At 39.0% G+C, this 16,543-nt stretch overlaps 1 protein-coding gene across 4 annotated transcripts in view; it reads left to right on the top strand.

The window, feature by feature from the left end:
* The first annotated feature begins 431 nt into the window (after positions 1–431).
* The window catches only part of serpinh2 (serine (or cysteine) peptidase inhibitor, clade H, member 2), a 33,459-nt gene continuing 17,347 nt past the window's right edge, over positions 432–16,543 (top strand). For 3 of the 4 annotated variants that reach the window (XR_007931041.1, XM_051901410.1, XM_051901408.1), the window contains exons 1-2: positions 4,942–5,332; positions 6,512–7,137. Coding sequence is in view for 3 of the 4 variants with exons in the window: in XM_051901410.1 (XP_051757370.1) it covers positions 6,519–7,137 (619 nt within the window). In the remaining variant the exon portion in view is untranslated. Of the gene's footprint in view, positions 1,081–4,941; positions 5,333–6,511; positions 7,138–16,543 lie in introns of those variants that run through there. The other variant, XM_051901409.1, reaches the window with a different exon arrangement.

Genomic DNA, 16,543 nt, shown 5'->3' with positions numbered 1-16,543 from the left:
TCTCAGATTTCATCAAAAAGATCTTCATTTGCATTCCGAAGATGAACGAAAGTCTTAGTAATTAAAAAAAGGGTGAGTAATTAAAGACAGAATTTTCATTTTTGGGTGAACTAACCCTTTGTCTTTTTCAGAATGTACTGCAATGCACGTCTTTGTGCAGGGAAATTTTTGCGGTTTACTTACGCTTGCATAACATTATGGAAAAACCATGTTGAAAATGTGTGCATGAAATGTGATGAAAATATATGCAGTTTTTTATACATATTTTGTCTAAACGTTTAACCGTTTTAGTTTTAAAAAAATAAAATATTTTATTTCATATGTCAGGCTTGGGTTATTTATGTATATTTCTCTGCCTATATGTGCTTTGACCAGACGGCGTTACAGAAAAACACCACCTCTGTCATCTGCTCCATTCACCCGACACCCTTGTTCTTGACTTGGGATCGCCCTGAGGGTCGGCCGCCCAGTTTGCTTCGTCTCGCAGGAAAATCCTAGAGCCTCTGCCTGGAAACATCTGAGACAGAGAACAGATGGCACTGTGATTTCTGACAATTGTGAACATGTTTTCCCCCCAACTGTGTCTGTGTGTGTTTGTGCTCTTTTAGCTATCCAGACCTCTGCTCCTGTAGACTGTACACCCTTGGGTGTGTATTTGTATGAATGAGAGAGTGAGAAAGAAAGAGAGAGACAGAGGAAATGCATGTGTTTATGTTCTTTTCAAGCCTACTTGCTGCTGCGGGTCAGACCCATGGAATCATCATGGATTAAAAGCACTGGGAAATGCGCCACAGGTCCATCACTCAACGCACTCGGATCCAAACGAGTACAACAGGGTGTTGACAGATCTTCTCTTTTAACGCTGATCTCAGAGCAGTATTCCAGAATCCCTTATTACGATGGGAATTTGAATGCAGATGAGAGCGACTGCTCTGAATTCAGCACATATGGGAGACTAAGCGTGAAACGGCACCGGCGGGGCCCATGGGTCAGGGATGATGATGAACTGACGGAACGCATGGAGGAACTGAACTATTTGTCCTGAAATGGCTCCAACATATAAAAGACCCTGCAGTAAAGGTGTGTATATGTGTGTGTGTGTGTGTGTGTGTGTGTGTGTGTGTGTGTGTGTGTGTGTGTGTGTGAGAGAGCACTTTACTGTCTACAGGCTCGTACGGAAAGTAAATCAGGGGCCTATTGTACCGTAAATGTCATTCGCCCTGCCTCTCGTCTCCTGTCGCTGGCAGAGCGTTTTGCGGGTTATGAGACTGGATGGACACCAATACTCTGCCTTAAAGGTGTCCAGAAGATGCTGGAAGAGACTCGTGCACGAGATGAACTGTGAATTTTGGTCTCTGTGTGTTTTACAAGACAGCATCCATAAGGAAAATCAATTAAGCTGAATGGTAAATGTCAGTTATTTCTGTATATTGTCTCTGGCACTATAAAGACGTCCAACATATTTAAAGCAAATTTGTGCCCTTTGGGGGGGCATATAATAAGGTAAATAGCAGAGTAAACTAGATTTTTTGCACATTCTGGAGAAAATGTGAGTGGTGCTTGCCTGTGGAAAACTTACTGCCACAATGCTAGGCTGATAATGTTGGTTGCCAGGTCATTAAAATGCAATTGCTTTTTTTTTTTTTTTTACTATTATGGCACAATACCATATCAATTATCTGCCAATATTAGAGAATTTTTTTTATGAAATATTAGAGAAAATTAACCACTATTTGATATTTGTGCGTGCTCATTTCCTCTAGTTTTACGTTTGCCATCAAAAGTTAATCTTGAAAAACCCTAATAATTTAATAACACTATGAAATGTTATGCAAATCTCAAAATGAATATTAATTTTTCTTACTGTAGATTAGAAAGTTCTTACCCCTAAATTTCAAGGCACAATATGTAGGAATTTTGGATTAAAATATCCAAAAACCACTAGAACAGTGTTATATATTTTGTTGACTTGTGTACGTACATTATCCCAAATGTCTCCAAGAATGTTTAAATCCAGAGAAATAAGCAATTTTTAACCAGGACGTGTCCGACTGTCAGTGCGTCGCATATCAGTGACGTCACACCCGCGTTACCCTCGATTTCCAATTTAATTTTGTAGAAACCATGTAAACACTAAAGATGCTTTAATAGGTTACATGTTTTATTAGACAAAGGAACGAATTATTGTTATATAGCTCAACACGTTTAGTCTTGTTGTTTAAATCTAGTTTTCTTGTTTTTCCGCGAGTACCATGCTTTTACCATGCCTCAGAAAAAAAAAAAAAAACTATTTTGTCTAGTAGCTAACCTAGCATAATCAGATGCAGCTTAATTTTTAGTAACAGTATAACACAGCATTTTCTCCATCATACAATATGTTTGTATTTAATCACATGCCATTTATCAGCACAAGCCATCCAGCATTTATTAACATGATATTCTAAAGTCGATCTAGCTTAATGCAGTGTACAACAGTGCACACAGCGTTCGCTCGGCAGCAACTCAGCGCTGCTGCGTTATCTCATACGGTTGACCGGAAGATGCGGAAGCAGCGACTACGGCATAATAAAAGTTCCTCAGCTGTCGAGCCATGTGTCGCGCTCGTCTCTCATTAGCAATCTCTCCAGCAGCCTCGTTCATCTCCAACAGCACTCGCCCTGCTCAAACTCGGCATCATCAAGCCACGCCTTTGTTTTGAATAGGCAACCTCTAGCGGCGAAAAATCGACATACCATGTCTTTAATTGTGGCTTTGAATTTAGTTTTAAAAATGTTATATTATTTATACATTTAGATGAAATATTACAGTTCTATACACTCTAAAAAATGCTGGGTTAAAAACAACCCAAGTTGCGTTGAAAATGGACAAACTCAGCGATTGGGCTGTTTTAACCCAGCAGTTGGGTTAAATGTTTGCCCAGCCTGCTGGGTAGTTTTATTTAACTCAACTAAATTACTGTATTGTTTGCTTAAAATAAACCCAAAGTATGTTGGAAATTAACATTTATTAATACGTTTAATAAATTAACATTTATTATTAAGTTTAATGAATAATAATTAAACAATAAACATTTAATAATTTGCTTATTAATAAATGTTCACCTTTTGATTATTATTGTTGCCTCTAGTAACTATGTGTCTGATTTTTAATTTCTAGCCTATTTTGGGTTCATTTTAAGCCAGCCATATAGTCATTTTTAAAAAATAGTTGGGTTAAAACTGCCCAGTTGGGCAAACATTTAACCCAAACCGCTGGGTTAAAACAACCCAGTTGCTGGGTTTGTCCATTTTTAACCCAACTTGGGTTGTTTTTAACCCAGCCTTTTTTAGAGTGTACTATCAGCCATTTATTGGTTATTGGCCATAACATGAAAATAATTATTGTCTTATTGTAATTGCCAGAATTTTTATATTGGTGCATCCCTTGTTCTGGATGGTTACTGTTCCAAGTCAAAACTTGCTGTGATGTTACGGTCACTCCTTTATTGAACGTTTTCATTTCTTCATCATGCCTGTTCATATCATCTTCATAAACAAATCATCATAAACAAGCTATACATTCCCTTTTAAATGTTCTAATCCAGTGTAATCATGCCCTGAGGCCAAACATTTAACCCACCACAAACCTAATTCGAGGCTAATGTAGAAAATTTTTGTACGTGTATGTCCTGATAAGTGGAAATAAGATCCTGCAAAGGCATTTGGTACATCAACGGAGGGGTGGAATGAACATTAAGGGTGTAAAGGTGCGTCTGGGAAGGTCAAAGGCTGGATATAAGAGTATAGCAAAGGGATGGCTAAAGGTGTCGCATTGGTGAAAGGTGAGACCCCTGGAAGATGCAAATCTCCCACAGGGTATCCAGGGATCTGTGAAGTTTCCCTAGGGACTCGTTTAGGTGCGAAGCAGCCGCGGGTAGATGGATCACCTGGGCTGCTGTATCTGTGAAACCTGCTCATTATAGGCTCGCCTGACTGTGATAACCTGATCGGTTTAACAGTTGCTCTTATAACGGCTAAGGTTTTGATTTGAAAACAGGGAGGGGGTGATTGTAGCCCGGTATGAAAGGGCAACTAATTACAGGCTCCAATGACTGTGATGTTCTGCGAGTGTCCTTAAGGCAGCAGCTCCCACAGAGATGGTTAAGATATATCCAGTTACCAGTACACCCTATCTTCCACATAAAGCAAGCAGCCATGACCAGTCACACATTAGTCATCATTACTGTGAGTGCACGTGTGTGTGAAGGAGGGGCGTATTTCCTGTCAGCATGCTGGCAGAATGTGCACGTTGGGGGTGAATGCACTAGATGTGATGCGTGAGGCCTCTGACAGCTTTAGATTCAAAAAGCATATGTACAGCATGTAAGTCTAATTAGCCATCACAACATATGAGCGCAAGCTACGGTGTGTGTGAGACAGCCATACAGAGGCATTGTGAGTGCACTTGTGTATTCACTGGCGTGTGCTTTGTAGACGACTATCTGAGAGTGTGATGTGGATTAGAGGAGTAATTGGCATAGTCTATGTACTGTCATGTCCCAGCAGGCTGTTTAGTATTGCGGCGTGTTTGCCGTGATCTGAGAGTCTGTCTCCAGGCCTGATCCTCCTTTTCCACTGCCTCTGACTATCTAAACATCAATTGATTCTGTCTGCTTGTGCTATCTGCTCATTGATCAATTTGCAGTTCAACTTGACTAATATTGAACTATACCTTAACTGATTTTTTTTTTTTTAATGAAACTTTCTCTGAGGATGTTGGAACATGTCGCAGCTGAAATCCAAAACTGGGAGCTCAAAATGTAAATCAGAACGAAGAGAACTGTGTTTAATGCTTTCGCGGGTGGATACATGACACGCTATTATAGGACAAGTCGACCTTATGTTGGGCCGGGGCAGTGTAGACCGCGCGCGCCCCCTTTCGGTCGCTATGATAACTGCGGGCTTTCCTCGAGGTACTGCTGAGGGAACCAACCAGTTGCGTAAAAAAAGACAGCTTTTTGTCAATTTTGCTCGTCAAAACACCAAAAAATAATGCGCGCTGACTCTTTTTATTGTGTATAACATTAAAAGAGAAAAAATGACTCGGTAAACAAGAACGCATTGTTTAGGTATCTGCTAGAAAAACGCGCAAGGAGGTTTATGGAATGTGCGATTTCTGGAAAGGGGAAAAATACCCGGATTGAGTCCAGAGAGAATGCATTCGCCTTGTGGAAAAGTGAGCAAACTGTTAAAAGACCCTCCTCTGTCACGTCTGAACCTGCCCTGTCAGTTCCTTTCAGCTCAAACCCGCAGAAGAAGCCGGAGAAAAAGAAGGAAGCTTTAATTAATTAACGGTACAAGCAAACAAGGAACTTTTTCACTTTGTTTTTTGCCCCTCAGTTCTCCGAGCAGACGGAACAGCTGCGCTCGCTCAGCAAGCGCAAAAATCAACATCTACTGTTCCGCCTGTATAATATCCTCCGACGTCTGCTGTTATTTAAGGGGGTTGTTTATTCGGTCTTTTCTGTGATCTCTCGGATATAAAGTGAAATTTCCGGAGGACTCTGTTCGGTTCATGGTTTATATTTGAGAGGATTTTAACGTTAATATTAGAGATGAATAGGCCGTGAGGATGCCCAGTCACTATTTAATGCCCTGTCAGCAGTGCAACAGTCGGGAAAACGAATTTGACGTCGGGATTAGAGTGTCAGAAGATGGACACTCCTATAAAATTACCACAGCAACCACATTTTCCACCAAAATACTATATATGCTAAAGTTGTTACTACTGTAAAACTGTAATACATTTAAATGGAATCTCATTAGAAGTTTCAAAACATATCTTTCATATTAATTTATTTTATAGTACAGTTTTATTGTAGTTACTGTGGTATTTTGGAGTAAACTCTGGTTATCGCTGTATTTTGTTAATTATTTTATTTTTGTCTTTTAGACTATTGTTGTTCTATGGGATGGATTATGGCCTGGGCCCATGCCTCTGAACTGAGGTTCCTGAAGCTTCCAGAAGCAAGGCACTGCAAATGTAAAAATAATATAGATAGACAAACAGTGTTTGAACGTTTGCCAATAATATAATTAAAATCAATGAATTTTGGGGAGTCTCCAAGAAGCTGGTGCCCTGGGGCCTCACAGGACCATAATCCATCCTTGGGGTTCAGGACTTCAATATAAATTAGCATTTGTGTAATGAGAGAGAGAGAGAAAAAACTTGGATGGGACTTGATATTGTCCGTCGAAAATTGATTCGATTGTGAAAAGTGGGCAATATACCAGAATGAAGTGTTTGGAAAAAAAAAAAATGTTTTTAACAAAATCATTAGAATCAAGAGAGATCTCAGAGGCGAAGAGATCTTCTGAATTACGTACACTAATGAATTATGCATAATACAACACGTTTTTATGAAGTAAATGAGAACCCTGAACAGTTTAAATTTCATGTTGACCCACGAGACTGTAATATACTTAACATTTGTAGAATAATATTTTAATATTTTCTTTCGCTTTCCCTTCAGACCTGCAATGCTGCCCATTTCTCCTGTTCCTCTCCTGTTTCTACTACTGTTGGCTCTGCAGAGCATCTGGTCATCTGCTCCACAGGAACCGAAAGTTCAAGGCTCACCTCAGCCAGAAATCTCCAGCTTACATCTCCCCACCTGGAGCCTGGGACTGCAGCTGTACAGGTCGCTCCGCACCGATGGTTCCAAGACCAACACCTTCATCTCCCCGCTTCTGTTGGCCAACTCTCTGCTGGCTGTGGGAGGTGGAGCTAATGGATCCACAGTAGGCCAGTTTCATGATCTCCTGAGGATCACCAAAAATGAAAAGGCGGTTGGAGAAGCTTTGACCAGGGCACTGAAATCTGTGTTTGAAGCTAATGGAACCAGCTACACATTGCACAGTTCCTCCGCACTGTTTTCCAAACAAGCCCCTGAACTGGAGAAGAGCTTTCTGGAGAAACTCCAGACCCACTTTGGGTTGCAGCATGTGGCCCTGGAGGATGCACAGAAACACACTGACATGGAGAAGCTCCAGTCCTGGGCTAAAAGTGGGATGGATGGGGAAGAGACAGCAGCTTTGGAACAGGCACTGGAGACCAAACCTGGAGCCATGATTCTAGCCAATGCACTGCACTTTAAAGGTGAGAAGAAATAATAAGTTGGAAACTAGTTTAGCTGGCTTAATATAATGCTAGAACACAATTCTATTCTAATATGATATTGAGTCAAAGAGGTTAAGGAAAGTTATTTTCATCAAGGAATGCAAATAACACATCACAGGACATGGCATGTCATAAAAAAAGACTAAAAAGCTTTTGTGAATAGTATGTTTTAGGAACAGGCATTAGACAGAGTTATACTGAAGGTGTGGCTTGCCTACTGTACTTAAAAGATCAGGATAGTTGTCAAATTTTGAAGTTTTATGGTCCATTATGTTTTTGGATAGTGGCCAGACTGCATTGCAAAATTCATGGCCTCATCTTGCCTGATGCACTGTAAAACCTGACTTTACTTTTAATGGCATGTGGGAAGTAAATACTATTATTTTCTATAATTTGAGTTCTTAGCGATGTTTTGTTTGTGAACTAATCAGTGTTTTTGAATGAACTGTAGACATGAAAGATTTGTAGACATGCGTATTTTAAATAAAAATTATTAATAGTTTTTGTAACCTGATTGGCAGACTGGCTTTCTAGGAGCGCTGATGTACATTCTAACAGCACTGGGACTTGAATCATTAATTCAAGTGGGATTTAAATCATTGATTCAATTTGTTCAAAAATACTGATTCATTCAGCAAACAAAACATGTGACTGGCTGCAGAAAGTATGGGACAAATAAAGTATGTCAGAATTCACAGTACTCATAAAAGTAGCCAAAAAGTACTGCTTTTGGCGAGATTCTGAAGTGTGCATATGATGCAGTGTGCAGGTCACATGATAATGACAACATGGGCAGATTTAGTACGTTCGGATTACATTCATACTACACACATTCATACTATATAGAACATAGTTTCTAGCAGTCGCAAAGTAAGTACTTATTCAAAATAAGTATCTACTCAAGAGAGTATGCGATTTGGGACGGAGCCACTGTCTTTAGAAGTGAATAATTGGATCATTTAACACTGATTTATTTAGCAACACCACTATTTTACTCTACATTTTTTGAACTGTTGTATAAAAGATCACAAAGACACCTTAAAAAAAGTCATATTATATTAAATATTTAAGCAACATTACACTTATCATGCTGTTAGTCTGACTGTAAGCACAGCTTGTGTCTAATATTACTAATATTCGGAGTAACAGAGCTCTTGCTCCAGTGGTCTTGCTTAAATATTTGTGGTTAATTTTTAGCACACAAAAGATGCCAGCTTGTCACCATCCACTCGCCTAATAATGTAACCTGCAAAAAGATTCACTGAAGAAATCAGTGAACAAATCTGATCTGGAATTAATCAAACTCCCCACCACTATGAGTTGTACTTCTGTATTTCTGAACAAATAATTTATCTAATGCAACTCAAATAATTTAAGAACGTGAACAGTTGTACTTTTAACATTTTCATTTTTCTCAATTTCAGTTCTCTACCAATTCCAAGGTCATTGGTGAGTTAAAACAGTTTTAAACCCACAGATATTGCCTCGTTTCTAAAAAAGAAAAAAGAAGAAAGAAAGAAAAAAGGCAAGAACTGATATTTGAGCCAAACAGGATCAGACAGAGTGGTCGTAGCACCGCTGGGCTTCCGCTCTCTTGCGTGCTGGAGAATTAGCTAGTACAGATTGTGCTGCTGCTCGATAAATGGAGTATGAGCAGTTGCACGACTGATGCTGAAGGTGAAAATTTGCTTGGAGGATAAGGAATCACACTTTAGGGGGTGTGCAAAACATACATGTGTGTGATTATAGTGATTTATGTTGGTGTAGCAGATGCACCTGTGAGGTGCATGTGTTTACAACGTATGTGTTTGTATGTATTTGTGTACTGTATACACACCTGTTTGTGTTCACGCCGGGAAGTCTGATTAATTTTGGTGAACTTTTATTGGGTGGAATAAACAATTCATTATTTTTTCATGACACTTTATTACAGTTTCCAAACTACAGTCAAGTGATTTACAAACGATTTGTGTATCGGTCTGAAATGGGACAGTAGTTCACATGTTCAGGGTTGATGATGCACTATCTCCAGTATATTTAGGAAGAGCCTATGAATCTTCCCAGGAGAGGTGGTGTGTCATCTTAAATAATGTAGTAATGATAGTCTGCATCTCCTGCCCTCCAGTGAGTGGCAGTAGTCTTAAAGGGATAGTTCTCCCAAAAATGAAAATTTGCTGTTAATTTAATACACCCTCAAGTCATCCAAGATGTAGGTGACTTTTTTTCTTGAGAAGAACAGTAAAGAAGACTTTTAGCTGAAACTGTGGTCCTCTGTGATTCATATAATGGAAGACAATGGTTACCATCACTTTGGGAGTCAAAAAAAAAAAAAAAACATACAGGCAAAACAAAATGAATACATGGCTTCTGGAGATACATTGAGGTAATATGAAGCTAAATGATCGGTCTGAGTAAGAAACTGAACATTATTTACAAAATTATTACCTGTAATCCACAGCCTCAGCAAACGGTCCTGAGCGCGTTCGTGGCAGAGCGCAAGCTTCCTGTCGCATAATGGAGTATGTGTGGGAGCAAACTCGCATGCGAGTTGACGCTGTGTTTGCTTACAACAGAAAGGGAGGACACGTGTTTTATTGTTCATCAAAATGGTACTTTTTTATCCTGGAAGTCGCAAGCTATATAAAAATTAAGTTTACATTCGCTTGTCCGATTTCAATCGCAATGTTTGAGCTCCCGTGCATATGACATACTGCGACAGGAAGCTTGCGCTCCAGACTGCCATGATCCACAGCACGTGTGCAAGACCGTTTGCCGAGGCTGTGGATTACTGGTAATAATAAATGTTGTAAATAATGTTCAGTTTCTTGCATAGACCAATCGTTTCGCTTCAGAAGACCTCAATGTATCATCAGGAGTCGTGGGTATTAATTTTGTTTTGGCTGTATATGTTTTTTGACTCCCAAAGTGATGGTAGCCATTGATTTGCATTATATGAATTACCAAGGACCACAGTTTCAGCTAAAAATCTTCTTTACTGTTCTACTGAAGAAAAAAAAGTCACCTACATCTTGGATGGCCTGAGGGTGAGTAAATAAACAGAAAATTTAAATTTTTTGGGTGAATTATATCTTTAATACAATACTAGCCTTCTGCTAACTGCATACAGTGCAGTATATACTGTATACTGACTACTACAGTACATGGACCTGTATGCATTATGCAACAATGAACAGTAGTATACTGCATTACTGTCACATGACCTGTCACATGACCATCACAATGCATGCGTTTGTCATAAATAAATAAATAAATATGGTTATTCAAATCCATGCAATCGGGAAAATTTGCATAATATGCACAGAACATGTCTTTTTATTTTTTGGTCCTTTTTGACAATATTGCATCTAAAGGCACCCACACACTACAAGATAATCGGGCCGATTTTGGGCCCAATTCTCTCCTTCAGACAATCCTAAAGTTCAGATTATCTTAATGGTTCTATATATTATCTTCTCAGATTATCCTGTGGTGTGAGGTGTTAAGAGAATCTGCTTGGAAGAATGTCGGAACCGCACTGATCTCAAATCGTAAACATACAACATGTTGAATATTTATGATCAGAAAACCTGTTGTATGTAGGGGGGAACCCCGAGGGCAAACATGCACACACTCTGTAGATTGTAACACGGAACAAAACAATACCCAATCAAATAGTGAGCTGGCGGAAGACAGAAGCATAACGCAACTTCTGCGCATTTTCTGTAAAAAGTAGTCTAAACACTATTATCGCCATTTCTTCTTGCCCATCATCTGCCATGTTTGTTTACTCTAAATTCACGTTTGACTGCGAGAGATTTTGCAAGATTTCCCATGTTCACAGTCAGGACATTTGTAAATGGGATCTGTTAGTGTGTGGTGTGCTTTCTTGGTCACATTGCGGCACTCCACACACTACAAAAATGTTAAATCTGATAACATTTTAGAAATCACCAGTGTGGGCCAGCCTTTATATACATTATATCTTATATTACATGCATTTAGCTGACACTTTATCCAAATCAACTTATCAGTTCATGCATTATCCACGGGAATCAAACCCATGACCTTGGTGTTGCTAGCACCATTCTCTACCATTTGAGCTACGGGAATTTTTGCGAGCTAGGTTTAAATCCGTATGAGCACTGCGGTTCATTGTGTAAGAGCGTGCATGGTAACCACTAAGCCAGGGCTCTGATTTAGTATTTTTAACCTTGAACCCATGTTCAGACATTTTAAACTGAAAGGAACAATTTTTGACACGCTCTAGAGATGGTAGTTTTCTTGTCTTATTATTATTGAGCTGTAATAGTAATATTGTATTCACACAAAAGCTGTGCAGTACATGCAGCGCCGTGTTTAGTCAAATCAAAGACAGTTCAACAATACTTAAGTTTCTTGTCAGTTCCAAGAAGAGACGTTAAATATGCTTGAAGGGCTTAAAATGAGTTTTTAACATGCCGGTGTTATATGCTGTTCTACTTCACCAGAGTTCTGTCTCTCTCTCTTTTTGTGCTTTGTCTCACTCACATGCTGGAGTCTTGTTCTACTCATTGATTTCTTTGTCTGAGTAATACTGGCAGGTGCTTTGATCCTATTTTAAACACAGAGTGATGGGAACGGAGCGGTGGGAGGAGAGCTTCACTCTACTACCAAACGCAACAGGAAATAAAGTTTGGATTGATTTTAGGTTGATAAGCAATCTAATTAATTTCTTTTGTTTTATGTTTTGACTTAATTACATATTTTTCTTTCCATTCTCAAGCAAGAAGCGGGAGTTGGTGGAAGTTCATTAATTCAGCCGATGAAATATACAAATTAGATCAGACAATAGATTGGGCCCTGTGAATGAGATTATGAAAATTGAATTCATAGTTTGGATTTATAATTTAAAAGCAGTCAGTAGTCGCACCGCTTCAGGGTTCTATAGTAATTCATTTAGTCGCCTGTGCAATATTAACTTTGTCCGAAGCTTTTTCATTGCTTCTCTGATGGGCCGTTTGTGGACTTTTACTCTTGGTGTTAATCTGAGAGCAGTTTTCTCTGTTCTCCTGGATTCAAAAATGTATGCCCGTTCAATCATGCATGTGCCACTTCAGATTTTTGAGTCAAGTTGATTTGAACTCAAAAAATATGTAATTAAGAGTTAGCTTTTTTAAGGAGTAAGTTACAAATGTTTTATTAGCCACATACACACTGCAGTTAAATTCGGTTGTCACTTCATCTTTTAGTGCTTATTCCCATTCTGTACACACAGTAATATACGGGAGTGACAACCACGCATCAAATGTGTCCCTCTTCTGTATGTGTACAGTGCACGAAATCACAGGGGAAGAGGTACAAGCCTTGACTCATTAGTGTTGCCAGATCTATATATGAAGAGTTCAGATGCAGAAGCCGCTAAACGTCACCTCCATCAAAAATGAGATAATGATATTGAGCGAATGCTCTCTGCACATAGTATGTGTTCAAACGCCACTTCCCTTTTTCAGCAAAAGCCTTTAAGTCCACAGAAGAACCAACTGGAAGACGCAAAGCGGATTTCAAGATGAACGATGGTGTGCGTATGAGCTGGCTTTCAATTGCCGAGCTGCGAGTTTTTACCATGTTTTGTCCACCGTTACAGTGGCAATGACAGGATTTCGCGAGTAGCAAGTAAACACAACAGTGTTCCTTTTGCTGCTGTAAAACTGACAGAAACAGACGTTTTACTGTCTTGTTGTCCAAAGAGGTGGACTTAGAGGTTTTTGCAAAAAAGCACACATGGACTTAGCCAGGGGCATGTTTAGGTTATTGGGGGCCCTAAGCAAATCTCCGGGAGGGTGCCCCGTGAACGTGTCCCCGAACACGTTTTCTGGTTTTGTTATCAGCTGGCAATTTTCAAGGCACATTTAAGAGTGCAGGTTGCAACTATTGTTAACAATAATGGAAAGATATCAGTATGTCACAATATCACCCTGTTTTGACTTTGTTTTCTGTTTTGCACCATTTCCTGCCAGTCTGTCATCATAGTTAGGCATTTTGATTCACAAGCTTGCAATTCGATTCAATATCAGTTATTTTTGGATGTACTGTATATCAGGTACAGTACAAATTACAAAAACTAATGCTGTAAAATATACATGGGAATCAGTTGGTACTACATTAATATTGTAGGTTAAAATTAACTTATTTGTATACAAACTTAAATTACACTTAAGGAAATTTTTATAATAAAGTTATAATAGGCCTACTAACTTTAAAATTATTTCTACTCCAATTCGTTTTTTGAAATATAAACATTTAAATGGTGGCTGTCAACTTGATGGATTTATTCAAACATGCATTATATAGGCTATTAAAGAACATTAAAAATTATAATTAATATGTAATACGATGCATATATTTAGCTAAATGCTCCTCTCTAGAGTTAATTTTTCTAGCTGACTAACGAGTTTTTGGTCATGATGAATATGTTTGTTCTGAGGTAAATGTGACGTTACGTTTGTTTGTTTACCAGCTTTTTTATTAACATCTTTCCGAGGTTAAAACACTGATTGAGCGTGATTATAAGAGACATGATACGGATTTCGGTAAGTTGTACTGTATCTTTTAACATACCTTTAGATGATCATTCATGTTTATTTTGTGCTGTAACTGGTATTAAAGCAGAGGAGAGGATCAGTTCACGTGCACTTCATGCTGACGCTTTTCTAGAACTGAGGCGTTACAGTGATCTGTCACGCCACATTAAAGAGCGCCAAATCCGTATCCTCGCTTTTTTTTTTAAGTGGGTATACGGAAATCCTTGACCTTTCCTTGTGGGTATATGGCATATATCTGCGTATCACGTAGACTACATCGTACCACTCGGGAGAAATCACGGGGCCAAGCCTGCGGTGCCCCATGCAATTGAGTGCTTTGCGTGGTGGGTAAACATGCTACTGGCATTTTTGAAAATAAGTCATTTCAGTAACTGATAATAACCTTTTGCCGTTGCCGTTATAATAAAATTACCAAACCTAAACATAGGAGCCTGGTAAAAATGCTCATTTAAAAGAAAACATGTCAGACGGACTTAGAGGTTTTTGTGTCTGAACTCTACACACACACACACCCATATATATATATATATATATATATATAATATGTACAGGCTACTCTGGTGCATGTACAATTCATAATTCCAAGTACACTGAAACAAATAGCCAGACACCATGGAGAACTGGATTGGAGCTCATAGCAGGGGCAAATGAAGAGCCACAGATACGGAGTGAAAAGAAAGACAGAGGTGACAGATAAGAGATTTTTGGTGAAATGGTCAAAGGCCTTACAGAGAAAGAAAGAGAGAGACAGGGAATTGTAGGCCCATGCGGGGTGTGTCGTGGTGGCAGACACAACACTAGCTCATTACCTCAGCCTTTGTGCTCTGTACAGCAAACCCAAAAGAACAGCAAACCCCAAAACAAGCACATACACTTCACCTCCGAAAAGCAGCTCTGCTCTGAGCACCAAAGGATCTGGCGAGAGAAGATGAAAGTGCTTTAATTCAGAGCGTTTTAGCTTTATTGTTTGTGGCTCAGTTATTACTGAATACGGGCATGAGAGAGGTTTCAAGATGCAAAACCACACAATAGCCGCATTGTCTTTATGCTCTGTAATTAATGAAGAAGGTATGAGTGTCTCTCTCGTGAATGCTCGTCAGGTCATTCTGTTTCTCTCTTTCAGTCATAGAATCTCCCAGGATGTTTTCTTTCTTTTGATTGCCAGCCAAGACCGCAGTGACAAGAATCCTTGTGTGGCATTTCAGAAACTCGCATGGCAGAATTCCCCTTTTAATGCTCGCAGTTCCAAGAGCTTTGCCACCCTATAATAACTGACAGATACCATGCCATGTGTTTTGAACTTTAGACTGATCATATTTCATCCCCCTGTATAATTATTGAAATCCAACTGCTCTGGCTCTTGGCTTGTGTTCACAAGCTCAAAGGGAACTGCTAGCATACCATTGAGGCGCATGCAAAGCTTGGCACGGGGCCGAACAGAGAGGTTTGCTTTCCTTACACAGGATCAGGTGTTTCTCATAATAAATGACAGTTGAACGTCTCGTCTCGGGTTTATAAAATGAGACTCTTTTCTTTAAAGAGGAATTTTAACCAAGTTTCTGTCTCTTTGTTTTGTTTATTTTCTGGTTTTGTTAATGGTATTCCTAATTACATGTAAGGAATATGTTTTGAATTCCTCCAGTTGATGATGTTTAATGCTGAAAGCAGTGGTTTTGGGACCTGGAGTGTTTAAAGGTGATTATGGAAATTTCATCTTGGGTGGCACATTCCTCTTTTAAGGCACAACAAAACAGAGGCCTGGATAGACTGAAGCTATAAATACAGAAGTGTGATCAGGTGACTTTGATGGGAAAGTGAAAAACTAGCACCAAATTACAAAGGGGCTAGAGATCCTTCTAATACTGGAAAAACATACAAACAGCCCCAAAAAGATAGAAAGCAAATAGAACCCATTATAATCAGTGATGCTGTCTACACTGAATATAGTATACAGATGTGTGTTCAGTTTCTGACATACTCCACGCACTTGAATCTGTCGACAACAGGACAAATGGAAGAGTGTAAGAAAGTTTGCTTTGACGCGTCCAGTTTAAACAGCTTTGTACAGACTTCAGAAGGTTCCCAGAGTTGGAAACAAGTGGATGGTTTATTTTAATGGTGTCCTTGATCACGACAGAGGATTATATGTTTGTTTGGAGCATTTTGTTTTGTAAACGATGCATAGTGTAATTAATGGATAATTTGCAAAGAAACTTTTGTTAAAAGATTAAGCAGCAGCTGCATCACAAACCATTAGTAAATGATTTCACAATGCTTTGTCTGTAAATGACGGTTTTATATGGACAGTGTTTTCAAAACACTTACTCGCGTGCAATAGCGAGTGGGTGTTGATACTGTTTCCTATGCAATGACGTTAACCAATCATAACAGTGGCTGTTTACTGACAAGCCTTAAAGGAGCTGCCCCTTAAAAACGGGTCATTTCGGACAGAGGGTCAGAATGAGGGTTGAAAATTTCCACATGTATGTTTGTTTTTTTTGTGCAAAAAACTTTAACATTATAAGTGAACTTTAAGGAACATATTAAAATAATAACAAAAATCCATATCATGACCCCTTTAATGTGATCAGCTACACTGGTGATAACTGCTAGGACTCCTGTGTGACTTAAAACATTCACTAAAAGTAGCATTGGAACAAGCTGTTATTAAAACAATTGTAAAATGGCACAAAAAGTAAAGTTATTTCTGACAAAGAAAATTTTTGCTGATGACACTTTGACATTTTTTTGTCTGGCACAATGATATTTAGACATTTTAAGTGTGGCATAAGTGTCCAAATACT

The sequence above is a fragment of the Ctenopharyngodon idella genome, chromosome 7 (assembly GCF_019924925.1).
Source record: "Ctenopharyngodon idella isolate HZGC_01 chromosome 7, HZGC01, whole genome shotgun sequence".
Taxonomy (NCBI): domain Eukaryota; kingdom Metazoa; phylum Chordata; class Actinopteri; order Cypriniformes; family Xenocyprididae; genus Ctenopharyngodon; species Ctenopharyngodon idella.
The sequence above is the reverse complement of the archived record's forward strand: the minus strand, read 5'-3'. Positions and strand labels throughout refer to the sequence as shown.